This window comes from Manis javanica, chromosome X (assembly GCF_040802235.1).
Source record: "Manis javanica isolate MJ-LG chromosome X, MJ_LKY, whole genome shotgun sequence".
Lineage (NCBI taxonomy): Eukaryota > Metazoa > Chordata > Mammalia > Pholidota > Manidae > Manis > Manis javanica.
Genome location: NC_133174.1, coordinates 57,342,440 through 57,356,555, shown reverse-complemented (window position 1 = coordinate 57,356,555; position 14,116 = coordinate 57,342,440). Strand labels below are relative to the sequence as shown.

The 14,116-nt window shown below is 36.8% G+C and overlaps 1 protein-coding gene across 13 annotated transcripts in view; it reads right to left on the bottom strand.

Moving 5' to 3' along the window:
• EDA (ectodysplasin A) overlaps window positions 1-14,116 on the bottom strand; it is a 629,675-nt gene that overhangs the window by 198,808 nt on the left and 416,751 nt on the right. For 2 of the 13 annotated variants that reach the window (XM_073228159.1, XM_073228161.1), the window contains one exon: window positions 1,217-13,938. The exons of the other annotated variants lie outside the window; for them this stretch is intronic. In XM_073228159.1, the coding sequence (XP_073084260.1) occupies window positions 13,820-13,938 (119 nt within the window). In that variant the 3' untranslated portion in view covers window positions 1,217-13,819. Of the gene's footprint in view, window positions 1-1,216; window positions 13,939-14,116 lie in introns of those variants that run through there. 13 annotated transcript variants of the gene reach the window in all.

Here is a 14,116-nt window from a genome sequence, read left to right as displayed (position 1 = left end):
CCCGCAGTGCATTAGGCAATCCCAAGTGCTGCCCCACTGATGGCAGCTCTGGGGATTGTCACAGAGATGGCTCACAGTGTGCAGGTAGACCACGCAGGCAGTGCAGAAGGGCAGGGCAACCAAGAAGCAGGAAGGGACTTTGTTCTGCCAGCTGACACATGCACCACCTCGCTGCAACCACTTCTGTTACCATGAAAAGGCAGAAGAATCTGGTCCAGGCAAAAATGACTCAGAAAACCCCAAAGAGAGGGCATGGTGAGAAAGACATAGCCAAACTTCCTGAAAAGGAATTCAAAATAAAAGTCATAACCAGGCTGATGGTCCTCCAGAGAAATACACAAGAGCTAAGGGACGAAGTCCGGAGGGAGACAACAGAAATGAAACAATCAGTAGAAGGGCTTAAGAGCAGACTTCAAGAGGTGCAAGAGATTGTTAATGGAATAGAAATCAGAGAACAGGAATACAGAGAAGCTGAGGCAGAGAGAGATAATAGGATCTCTAGGAATGAAAGAATATTAAGAGAACTGTGTGACCAATCCAAATGGAATAATATTCACATTATAGGGGTACCAGAAAAAGAAGACAGAGAAAAAGGAATAGAAAGTGTCTATGAAGAAATAATTGCTGAAAACTTCCCCAAGCTGGGGAAGCAGTCTCTCAGACCATGGAAACAGAAAGATCTCCCAACACAAGGGACACAAGGAGGATAACACCAAGACATGTAATAATTGAAATGGCAAAGAGTATTAAAGGCAGCCAGAGAGAGAAAACAGATCACCTACAAAGGAAAACCCATAAGGCTATCATCAGACTTCTCAAAAGAAACCTGGCAGGACAGAAGAGAATGGCATGATATATGCAACACAATGAAACAGAAGGTCCTTGAACCAAGAACACTGCATCCAAAATGATTATCATTTCAATTTGAAGGAGGGATTAAACAATTTCCAGAGAAACAAAAGTTGAGGGAATTTGCCTCCCACAAACCACCTCTACAGAATATTTTAAAGGGACTGATATAGATGGAAGGACTCCTAAGGCTAAACAGATGTCAACAGAGAAAATAAAATCACACCAAGGAAAGCAGACCAAAGAAATACTAACTCAAGGCAAAAAATAAAAACAACTATCCACAAAAGCAGACAAAGAAACACAAAAGAGTAGAGAATAAAACAACAAATATATAAAGAATGGAGGAGGAAGAATAAGAAGGGAGAGGAATAAAGGATCAACAGACTGTGTTTATAATAGTGTAATAAGATGTTTAAAGTTAGATGGATAGAAAGTAAAGAAGCTGCCCTTGAATCTTTGGTAAACATGAATCCAAAGCCTGCAATGGCAATAAGTACATATCTATCGATAATCACTCTAAATGCAAAGGGACTTGAATGCACCAATCAAAAGACACAGAGTAACAGAAGTGATAACAAAGCAAGACTCATCCATATGCTGCTTACAAGAGACTCACCTCAAATCCAAAGATATACACAGACTAAAAGTAAAGAGATGGAAAAACATATTTCATGCAAACAACAGGGAGACAAAAGCAGGTGTTGCAGTACTTGTATCAGACAAAATAGACTTCAAAACAAAAACATTACAAGAGACAAAGAAGGACATTACATAATGATAAAGGGGTCAGTCCAACAAAAGGATATAACCATTATAAACGTATATGCACCCAATACAGGAGCACCAACATATGTGAAACAAATAGTAACAGAATTAAAGGAGGAAATAGAATGCAATACATTCATTTTAGGAGAATTCAACACACCACTCACTCCAAAGGAAAGATCAACCAGACAGAAAGTAAGTAAAGACACAGAGGCACTGAACAACACACTTGGAAAAATGAACCTAACAGACATCTACAGAACTCTACACACAAAAGCAGCAGGATACACATTCTTCTCAAGTGCACATGGAATATTTTCCAGAACAGACCACATACTAGGCCACAAAAAGAGCCTCACTAAATTCAAAAAGACTGAAATTCTACCAACCAACATCTGAGATCACCAAGATATTAAACTACAAATAAATTGTCAAAGAAAACAAAAAGGCTCACAAACTCATGGAGGCTTAACAACATACTCCTAAATAAACAATGCATCAATGACCAAAGTAAAACAGAGATCCAGCAATATATGGAGACAAATGACAACAATAGCACAAATCCCCAACTTCTGTGGGACGCAGTGAAGGCAGTTCTAAGAGGAAAGTATATAGCAATCCAGACCTATTTCAAGAAGGAAGAAAAACCCCAAATGAATATTCTAAAGTCACAATTATTGAAACTGGAAAAAGAAGAATAAATGAGGCCCAAAGGCAGTAGAAGGAGAGACATTATAAAGATCAGAGAAGAAATAAATAAAATTGAGAAGAATAAAACAATAGATAAAATCAATGAAAACAAGAGCTGGTTCTTCGAGAAAACATACAAAATAGATAGGCCCCTAACAGGACTCATTAAGAGAAAAAGAAAATCTACACACATCAACAGAATCAGAAATGAGAAAGGAAAAGTCATGATGGACCCCAGAGGAATACAAATAATTATTAGAGAATACTATGAAAATCTATATGCTAACAAGCTGAAAAACCTAGAAGAAATGGACAACTTCCTAGAAAAATACAATCTTCCAAGACTGACCAAGGAAGAAACAGAAAACCGAAACAGACCAATTACCAGCAAAGAAATTGTATTGGGAATCAAAAAACTACGCAAGAACAAAATTCTGGTCCAGATGGATTCACTGCTGAATTTTACCAGACATATAGAGAAGGCATAACACCCATTCTCCTTAAAGTTTTCCAAAATATAGAACACAAGGGAATACTTCCAAACTCATTCTATGAATCCAGCATCATTCTAATACCAAAACCAGGCAAAGAGCCCACAAAAAATGAAAATTACAGACTAATATCCCTGATGAACATAGATGCAAAAATACTCAACAAAATATTAGCAAACAGAATTAAAAAATACATCAAGAAGATCATACACCATGACCAAGTGGGATTCATCTCAGGGATGCAAGGATGGTACAACATATGAAAATCCATCAACATCATCCACCACATCAACAAAAAGAAGGACAAAAACCACATGATCATCTCCATAGATGCTGAAAAAGCATTCGACAAAATTCAACATCCATTCATAATAAAAACTCTTAGCAAAATGGGTATAGACGGCAAGTACAGCAACATAATAAAGGCCATATATGACAAACCCACTGCCAATATCATAGTTAACAGCGAGAAGCTGAAAGCTTTTCACCTAAGATCGGGAACAAGACAGGGATGCCCACTCTCCTCGTTACTATTCAACATAGTGCTAGAGGTCCTAGCCACAGCAATCAGACAAAACAAAGAAATACAAGGCATCCAGATTGGTAAAGAAGAAGTCAAACTGTCACTATTTGCAGATGACATGAAATTGTACACATAAGACCCTAAAGACTCCACTCCAAAACTACTAGATCTAATATCTGAATTCAGCAAAGCTGTAAGATACAAAATTGATACACAGAAATCTGTTGTTTTCCTATACACGAATGATGAGCTAGCAGAAAGAAAATCAGGAAAGCAATTCCATTCACAATTACATCAACAAGAACAAAATACATAGGAATAAACCTATCCATGGAAGTGAAAGACCTATACCCTGAAAACTACAAGACACTCTTAAGAGAAATTAAAGAGGTCACTAACAAATGGAAACTCATCCCATGCTCTTGGCTAGGAAGAATTAATAGTCAAAATGGCCATCCTGCCTAAATCAATCTATAGATTCAATGTAATCCCTATCAAAATACCAACATTCTTCAACGAAGTGGAACAAATAGTTCTAAAATTCATATGGAACCACAAAAGACTCTGAATAGCCAAAGCAATCCTGGGAAGGAAGAAAAAAAGCACGGGGGGATCTTGCTTCCCAACTTTAAGCTCTACTACAAAGCCACAGTAATCAAGAGAATTTGGTACTGGCACAAGAACAGACCCACAGACCAGTGGAACAGAACAGAGAGTCCACACATTAACCCAAACATATACAGTCAATTAATATATGATAAAGGAGCCATGGATATACAGTGGGGAAATGACAGCCTCTTCAACAGCTGGTGTTGGCAAAATTGGACAACTATGTGTAAGAGAATGAAACTGGATCATTGTCTATCCCCATACACAAAATTAATTTTAAAATGGGTCAGAGACCTGAATGTAAGTCATGAAACCATAAAACCCTTAGAAAAAAACATTAGCAAAAATCTCTTGGACATAAATATGAGCAACTTCTTCATGAACATACCTGCTGGGCAAGGGAAACAAAAGTAAAAATGAAGATGTGGGAATATATCAAGCTGAAAAGCTTCTGTACAGCAAAGGACACCATCAATAGAAAAAAAAGGCATCCTACAGTATGGGAGCATATATTCATAAATGACATATCTGATAAAGTGTTGACATCCAAAATATATAAAGAGCTCACACACCTCAACAAACAAAAAGTAAATAATCCAATTAGAAAATGGGCAGAGGACCCGAACAGACACTTCTCCAAAGAAGAAATCAGATGGCCAACAGGCACATGAAAAGATGCTGCACATTGCTCATCATCAGAGAAATGCAAATTAAAACTACAATGAGCTATCACCTCACATCTGTAAGGATGACCAACATCGAAAAGACAAACAGCCCAGTTTGAAAAAGACATATGCACCCCTATGTTTATCACAGCACTATTTATAATAGCCAAGAAATGGAAGAAACCTAAGTGTCCATCTGTAGATGAATGGATAAAGAAGATGTGGTACATATACACAATGGAATATTATTCAGCCATAAGAAGAAAACAAATCCTACCATTTGCAACAACATGGATGTAGCTAGAGGGTATTATGCTCAGTGAAATATGTCAGGCAGTAAAAGACAAGTATCAAATGATTTCACTCATCTATATGCATAAGAGCAAAGCAAAAACTGAAGAAACAAAACAGCAGCAGACTCACAGAACCCAAGAATGGACTAACAGTTACCAAAGGGAAAAGTACTGGTGAGGATTGGTGGGAAGGGACGGATAAGTGGGAAAAGAGGCCTTGCAATTAGCAGACATAATGTAGGGGGCTGTATGGGGAGGGCTGTACAACACAGAGAAGACAAGTAGTGATTCTATAGCATCTTACTATGCTGATGGGCAATGACTGTAATGGGGTATGTGGTGGGGACTTGATGATGGGAGAATTCTACTAACTATAAGGTTGCTCATGTAATTGTAGATTAACAATACCAAAAGAAAAAAAATACACCTGAAATTGTAAAACTGCTAGAAGAAAACATAGGAAAAAGCTTCTTGGCATTGGGCTAGGCAATGATTTTTTTGACATGACCTCAAGGGCACAGGCAACAAGAGCAAAAATAGACAAGTGTGATTGTATCAAACTAAAAAGCTTCTGCACAGGAAAGGAAATAATCAACAGAATGAAGAGACAACATACGGAAAGGGAAAAAATATTTGCAAACCACACATTTTACATATTTAAGATATTTTAGTATCCAAAACATGTAAGAAATGCAACTCAACAGTAACAATAATAATAATAAGAATCTTATTAAAAAATAAGAAAAGGACCTGATGAGACAGTTTTCCAAAGAAGACATACAAATGGCCAGCAGATATATGAGAAGTTCTTCAAATCTCTAATCATCAGGGAAATGTAAATCAGTACCACAGTGAAATGTTATCTCACATCTGTTAGGATGGATATTACCAAAAAGACAAGAGACAACAAGTGTTACCAAGGATGTGTAGAAAAGGTAACAGTTGTACAGTGTTGGTAGGAATGTAAATTGGTATAGTCATTATGTAAAACAGAATGGAGTTTCCTCTGAAATTAAAAATAGAAATACCATATGATCTAGTAGTGCTACTTCAGGGTATATATACAAAGGAAAGAACATTCATATCTTGAAATGGTATCTTCACTTGCATGTTCATTGCAGCATTATTCACAATAGCCAAGATATGGAAACAACCTTAGTGTCCATAAACAGATGAATATAAAAAGAAAATGTGATACACACACATACAATGGAATATTATTCACCCTTAAAAAGGAAATCTTGTGATTTATGAGAACATGTTTGAACCTGCAAAACATAAGCCAGAAACAGAAAGACAAATACTACATGATATCATTTACATGTGAACCTAAAACAGTTAAACTCACAGAGGAAGAGAGTAAAATGGTGGTTGCCAGGAGGTGGTAGGTAGGAGAAATAGGGAAGTGTTGGTCAAAGGGTATAAAGTCTCCGTTATGCAGGATGAGTAAGTTCTGGAGATCTAATGTATAGCATGGTGACTATAGTTAATAATACTCTATATCTGAAATTTGCTTAGAGAGTAGATTTTAAGTGCTCTCACCATAAAAAAAGGCTATATGAGGTGATGGAAATGTTCATTAGCTTGAGTGTGGCAATCATTTCACAATGTATATGTATATATAATATTGCATTGTATACTTCAAATATATACAATTTTTTTCAATTATACCTCAATAAAGCTGGAAAAATCCCAGTTTATATTCTTTCCACAAATATATGGGTTTTCCCTCCTCCTAACAAGCATAGGATGTTTTTATATTATAAACTTATTGCTAATGCATTTGGGTGATGGGTAGAAAATGACATATCACGCATATTTTATTTATTTTAAAAATAAACTTTTTTGTTTATTTTAAATAGTACATACAGATGATAAAAAAATTCAAAAGATGCAGAAGGATGGAAATTAACTCTCTTCCTACTCCAATCTCAAGCACTCAGTTTTCTTCCCCAGAGCAACAACAGCTACCACTTATAGATCTATCATCATTTATGTAATCACTTCCTAAATAGTGGATATTTGGGTTATTTCCAATGCTCTGTTACTACAAACAGTACAGCAAAGAATACAGTTGATAAATTATTTTCAAAGTGTGAGTATTTGTAGAAGTAAAAGTGGAATTGCTGAATCAGAGTATATGCATTAAGCATTTGAAGACATTTGCCATATAATTTATTCTTGACATTGATCCCGTGCTTCCCTAATGCCTTTAGATAGTTTCTGTGCTCTATAAAATGGATTTCAAAGCCCTGCATGATTTGTCTCCTGTTTGCCAGCTCAGCTTTTTTATCATTTAACCTTTAGAAATCTATACTAACCATACAAATTTCTTTTGGTTCTTCAAATGAGCCAAGCTCTCCTTTACTTTAAGCTTTCTAACACCTATATCCTTTTTTTCTGGTTTACCCTTTCATCAAATCTTTAGTTGGCTAACTTTTTGGCACCAGTCAGGTTGCAGCTCAGATGTTACCCGCATTAGGAGACTTTCCCAAATCTCACAGGTGTAGATCAGGTGCTGATGTGCCCCATTGCATCCTGTATTTACCCTATTATACCACTTACTATTCTGCGTTGAAACCATCCAACTGTGAGTTTCATGAGGGCAGGGTCTTCTCTTGTTCACCACTGTGTCCCTAATGTTCTGATCAGGTAAACATTTATTCAACAACTAGCTGGTACATACTTCATAAACATTTACTGACTGAATGAATGACAAAAAAAAAGAGGAAGCTGCAGCCATTCCTCATCTGTGAGATAGAAGAAGCCCTGCAAGTCTAGGAGTAGGATCAAGAGTAAGGCAGGGTTGCATAAGTAATACACTACAGAGTCAACAGAAGTCTTCTGCATACACATAGACATCTGTCTGTGATATTTAGAAGCCATATTCTAAAGGGAGCTGACAGTTCACCACTTAGTCAACAGATTAAGCTCCTTAGTGTTCACTTCTTGAAACCATATGCATGCTCTTAATCTTTCCTTACTGAGCCTCTGCATGGATGCTAATGAAAATGCCTACTCAATCACCTGAACTGAAACTCTGAGTATTTAATCATCCAGATATCACTCAATTGGCTAAAACTAGCTTAGCTATTATCATTATATTATAGAAATTAAGAATAGGTAGAAGCAAATTATAACAGAATTAGAAGGAAACAATTGGATCATTTATTCTAGTAGTTCAACAATTGTTTTCTTATCTTAATACATCTGAGAGATATGATATAATTTCATCAGAAATAGTACTACCTCACTGTAGTTTTCTTAATGGGGTGCAGAATGGCCAGAATTTCCAGGGTATGTATACCTTAAAAAACTCCTTAGGTGAGTTTGAATCTCTTACACCCAAGTTGAGAATTACTGATTCTAGTCTAACCTTTAGAAAAAACTAAGATCAGAGAAGTAAAGTTAATACTTGCCCAAGGTCATACTACCAGTATAACTACTAATGGCAGGGTTGGTACTAGAACCTGGGTCTCCTGGCTTAGAATTCATCACTCTTCCTAACATTGAGAAACAAATAACTAGAAGGAATTTAAGTGACAGTGAGATAGACCAGAAGTACCTTTAGAGAACCTCAGGTCAGCTGGGCCTGTGATGTCCTTTAGGCAAGTAAGATATTCTTCAGGGATCTTACCTTTACAGCATTTTTCTAGTGGGAGGCAGACATATTTATACTTTATCTTATATGATGCTATATTGCATATGTTTGTTATAATGAGTACATGTTATTGTTGTAATGTAAAAAGATCTCGTGAATATTTTTAAGAAGCCTAATCTTTAACCTCTATACCCAGTTCACTTTAGGACTTAGGAGTTTGGTGGGTATACTAACTACAAAGTCTAGTACGATGTCTTACAAGTAGTTAGTATTCTAAAAATGTTTGTTAAACAAGTGTCAGTGGTGAAAGCTGTGAGATCATTCACTGCAGGGCTAGTTCCATGAATGAAAATATAGTTTTAAAGGGCATGTGGAGTATGAACAAGGAAAGACATTTTCATTTACTTAATGTCTTATTTGATATAAAGCCACTTTCCAGACTGTTCTGCTATGGGCACTTAAGCTGTTGGTTTCCATGACAAGTAGACAACCTTGGGGACTCTACAAATGAAATCAGCAATCTTCTTTAAGTCTATACACATGGTAAACCCTAAAAAGTTTTAATTTTGTTTTGTAAACAAGCCCCTGAGACTATCAGCTCTCAAAACGATTTTAGTTTCTCTCATTTGATAATAACATAGTGATGAGTCACTGAAAAGCAATAAATACATGAGCAATACTAGAATGAAGGTTCTTCTTAATCATAGCTAACATTTGTATAGGTATAAAGTGTTTCTTTGAAGCCATAGCCTTTTATGTCATCTGTATCAATTTAGTGGTAGCCATGACCTGTTCCATTATTATTTTTAAGAAATAAAGGAAAGAGGATATATTTCAATTATATTTTAATTTTATTTGGTTTTCCCCTTTACTCTTTTATAATAGCAAAAATGAATACTATTTTTCATCAGTCCCAAAGTAAACTACAAAGAGATACTGACAAAAAAAGGACACATATACACAGCCAGACAGAGTAACAGAGTGACACGGGATGGAACACGTGATCATTTGTTGTGATGAGCTAGTTAGAGGCCATAGTTTGAGGCTTGGAGTCTTCTTTCTATGGGCTTAGATAGCATCAGTGAGCTCAAAAAAGGGCAATCTGGCTGAAAGAGTATCTTTGCAGAAATTATTATGGTAATATGAGTTTCTAAAATGTCTGGGAGATCATGCTATTATGTTCATTTTCTGGAGACAACATACTAACAGCAGTTAATAATTTCTGAAGCATTTTTACATACATTAACACTTCGATCATTACAACTGCATGCAGTAAGCAGGTTAATTATCCCCATTTTATAGGTAAGGTAACTGAGGTTCAGAGGAATGTCACTCCTCCGAAGTCACATGGCTGCTAAGGTGTCAGTGACATCAAGATTGGGATCCAGAAATTGTGATTCAGCCTAGTACCTTTTGTTTTTATTCTTTTACTAGGACAGAAACATGGAGGGAAGGTGCATGTGGAGGGATATTAATATTTTGATTGATTCCTAAAAATGCTTCTACAGGAAGAGGACAGATTATTTCACAATAACATTTATAAAAAATGGAAACTACCTCCATGGGAATTCCAGATTCATGTTTTCTAATTCTAAGACCTCATGGCCCTCTGAATATATTCTATATTTCATTCTAACTAGAAAATAAGGTTCTGCAGATTTCTGGAATATCCTGTAAGAGATGACCAAGCAAGCCATATAGAGCTATTATTACTTCAGAAACACATCACAAGGATGGGTCTCAACAGGAAATTTTGGCACAGATTTTTGGAGCTGTTGTCACTCACAACACCTACAATGAAGTGATCATGCTTTTGTTGCAGATCAACACAACTAAAGTCCTCATATAATGAGCAAAAATGAACTTAAAACCTGGATCCACTACTTTTGGCTGACTCAAAACAGGAGTAGTGAATTTAAGGTAAAGATGTAGTAAAGGAAAAGACTCACTTATATTTTCTGAGAGTTGAAGTTATAAAGTGCCAAGATTTATATTGGAGGGGAACTAACCCTATGTTTGGGACTCCTGCTTCCTAGTCAATGGTTTCATTTATAGAATAATCCAAACTGAGAAACTGAGATGAATCCAATCATTTCTTGAATGTTAGGTCAGGAAGATTGGATATATGCTGAATGTGGCCACTGACTCTTTTTAAGGCAAGAGAACCATGCCTATGTTGTGCCTTTAATCAACTAGTTTAGTAACTAGTCTCGTGAAAAACAGGAATATAGGCTTCTGTAGCATTATTTATTCTTGGTGAACCTACACAGGCTTCTAAGGATCACTACATTCCTTGCTTTTCCTAAGAGTGAATGAACCATTTGTTAAAACTTTTTTTTTCCAACAGAGATTAATGATTATCAAGTTTAATATCTATAGTTCCTTGATAGAAAATCTAGACTCCTCTCTTCCATTTGTTTGTTCAGTGATTCACTTAACAAAGATTTCAGTGTCTTCTATGTGCTGGAGCTGTTTAAGGTAAAATTCCAGGACCCATTTTCACCACCCTACCTTTGTTTCATTTTTACCTGTTGCCTATAAATATATCACTCCCTCATTAAACTGTAAGCTTCTCTGAGGTCCTACTCATCTTTATACTTCTTCTGGTGGGACTAGAAGGCTTGTTAAATAACAATAAAATAAAGTTTTGGGAATTTAAGTGAAATTAAAGGATAGTAACAGATCAAAAAATTTATACAAGGAAATAAAACTGATTTTCCTGCTCTCTTTTAAAACTTATTTCTATTTTTGACCTTTGAAAAGTGTTTTCTTCCTGGAATCTCTGTCATGTTCCTAAATGTTCAAAGTAAACAACTTTTTATTTGACACTTGTGATGCAAACCTGAGCCAGAGAGCTAAATTTTTATTATATCATGTAACTTGTGGATTTAGAATAAATACCTGATAGGGGTTTTTTTTTGGCCTTAATTCACCCCACTGTGATTTATGGATCCCATCCTACCTCTTACTCTATTCAGATGGTTTATAGATTGACTCAGTTCTTCAATGAGATGTTCTTTATTTTTATAAAACAGAATCAGCTCACTGTCCTGAGACAGTGACATACAGTGTAGACTTATATATCCAGCTCTCTTTTACTTGGTTGTATGATAGACACCTGAAACTTAGAGTGCCTAAGAATTCTTGCTTCCTTCTTTACACCCCTTTAGCCTGCTCCTCCTCTGTTTTTCCACATCTCAGAAATGGCAATTCTACTAGTCTAGTTGCTTAAGTCCAAAACTGGGATTACTCTTGGCTCTTTGTCTCTCATATCCCTAATCTAATCAATCTGAAACCCTGACAGCTATTCCTTTAAAATCTATCCAGAATTTGACCACTCCTCACCACCCACACTTCCTTTATCCTGGTCTAAACCACTATCATCTCTTGCCTGATGATTGTTTTACTGCCCTAACAGGTCTTCCTGTTTCTGTCCTTTCTTCCTGCAACTATTTTAATACAGCACCCAGAGGGATTCTGTTAAAACATAAGTCCGATCCTGTCACTCCTCTGTTCAAAATCCTCCAATGGTTCCCCATCTCACACAGTATTAACAGTCAGAGTCCTTATCTTGGCCTACAAATGCTCTAGACTGGGCTGTGCTTCCTGATGTTGTCTCCTTCCCTTTCCCTCTTGATCACTCTGCTCCCAGCTACACTGATCTTTCTGGAACATACCAAGCATTATTTTGCTGCAGAGCATTTTTAACTGTATTTTCCCTGCCCCCACCTCCACAGATATTCATATGGCTCACTTTCATTTAAGTCTCTTCTCAATTGTTCCCTTATTAGAGGGACATTCCCAATCACTTTACAGCACCCCTCCATTTCCTCCCCCCTCTTGTTATGCCTGTATTTTTCTCCACAACACTTATCACCCCTAATTTTGTTTATTATCTGTCTTTTTATACTGGAATTTAAGCTTTTTGAGGGCAAAAAGAAATATTTGAGGTTCTACTATGTGCCAGGTCCTTTTCTAGGCAATGGGGATGTAAAAGTAAACAAAACAAACACAAATATCCTGATGGTATTTCCACTGTAGTGTTATATAAGTTTCTATATATTCTCAGTAAATATTTGATGAAAATATTGAATAAATATAGCATAAACTCAGCAGAGTAACAGGCATGGTTCCAAAGTAAAGGAGATTTGGATTGCTCATTACCCTTTAACTCACTGAAGCACCCACCACATCTAAAGAAGTAGTTCTATAGCCTCCCAGGTGAAAGTCTATAAATATAATCAAATCTCAGGATCCCCAGACATTCTGTACTCTGAACTCTAAGGGGTTCTTGGATTCCTCCCAGCTATATTGATTAAAGAAAAATATCTGGGATTACAAAAGAAATTTGGCAATGGCACAAAGTGACTAGAGTCTAGTGAGTGACTAGAGTATAAGTCCAGGAAGAAACCAAATTAAGAAGTGCTAAAAATTAATAAGAAAAGCTCTGACCTTGACCAGAGAGAAAAACTATTTTGTATCAAAACAGAATAAACACTGTAAGGAAAATCAGTAACACAGAGGTTGGTAGCCATATCCAGATAAAGTGGTTTGAAAGAGAGAAAGAAGATGACTTCTTTAAGAGAAAATTTTGGAGGCCAGATAAAGAGGTAAACTTTAGAGGCAATTAGCCTTCCCACTTGGAAGACCATGCTCACTGCAGAAGGTGATATTGCTCTTACCACCTCGCTCCTCTCCTTCTTAGTAAACAGAGAATATGAAAGAGTTGATGGTACTGGGAGTAGCCTCAAGGGAAGAGTCAAGGGTGGAAAGACCTACATGCATCAGAGGGTGAGATGATTAGGAGAGGAAAGGGAACATTCATTCTCAGTTTCCACATAGCCTTCTGAAGGCTTCTAGGAAACTGACTGCAAGCAGTGTGTGGATAACAGGTGCCTTTTACTTCACAGATCACATTTCCTAGGCTTAAGTTTGGTCATCACTTGTGTGCAAGGGGTCTGCTCTGCAGAACGGTCCCACTGGTACAGTTTTCCATTCAAGGGCTCAATGCTGCTGCCACCTCCATTGTCTAGAACACCCTACTTATCTTATTTCTCTGACACTCTCTCTCTCTCTCTCTCTCTCTCTTTATTACAGGGCCCTTGTTCTGAGCTCTTTTTCAGACGTCATCCAGTTCTACTTCTTCTTTCCACTACTGACAATGTCCTGACTCCATTTCCTCAATAGCTCATGCCTTCTGGAACTGATTCCACCACTGGCTGGCCCTTAGGCACATTGACAATTGTCAGCTTAAAAATCTCATTTTCATCTTTATAAAGTCATATTTCTTTGTGACTTTGTGATCAAGAGGGAGAGGGAAGGAGACAAGATCAGAAAGCACATATATCTGGCAGATGTAGCCAGACACATGCTATCTTTGAATACAGATGGATCTGCAGCAGCCCAGAGCGACGTTTTCTACAAACTCCTGTGCTGGAGAGGTAGCATTCTGTCAATTGACAAAAGGATATTGAAATACAGCAATTCAAAGACTGCCCAGGAGATAGCTTAACATTTTGTTATACTTCACAAAATGCATGGCTAGTTAACTCCAATCTATTTCACCCTCTATGGTTTTCATGGCACCTCATAACCTAGCTGAAGGGGCGATCAACATCATCAGCTTA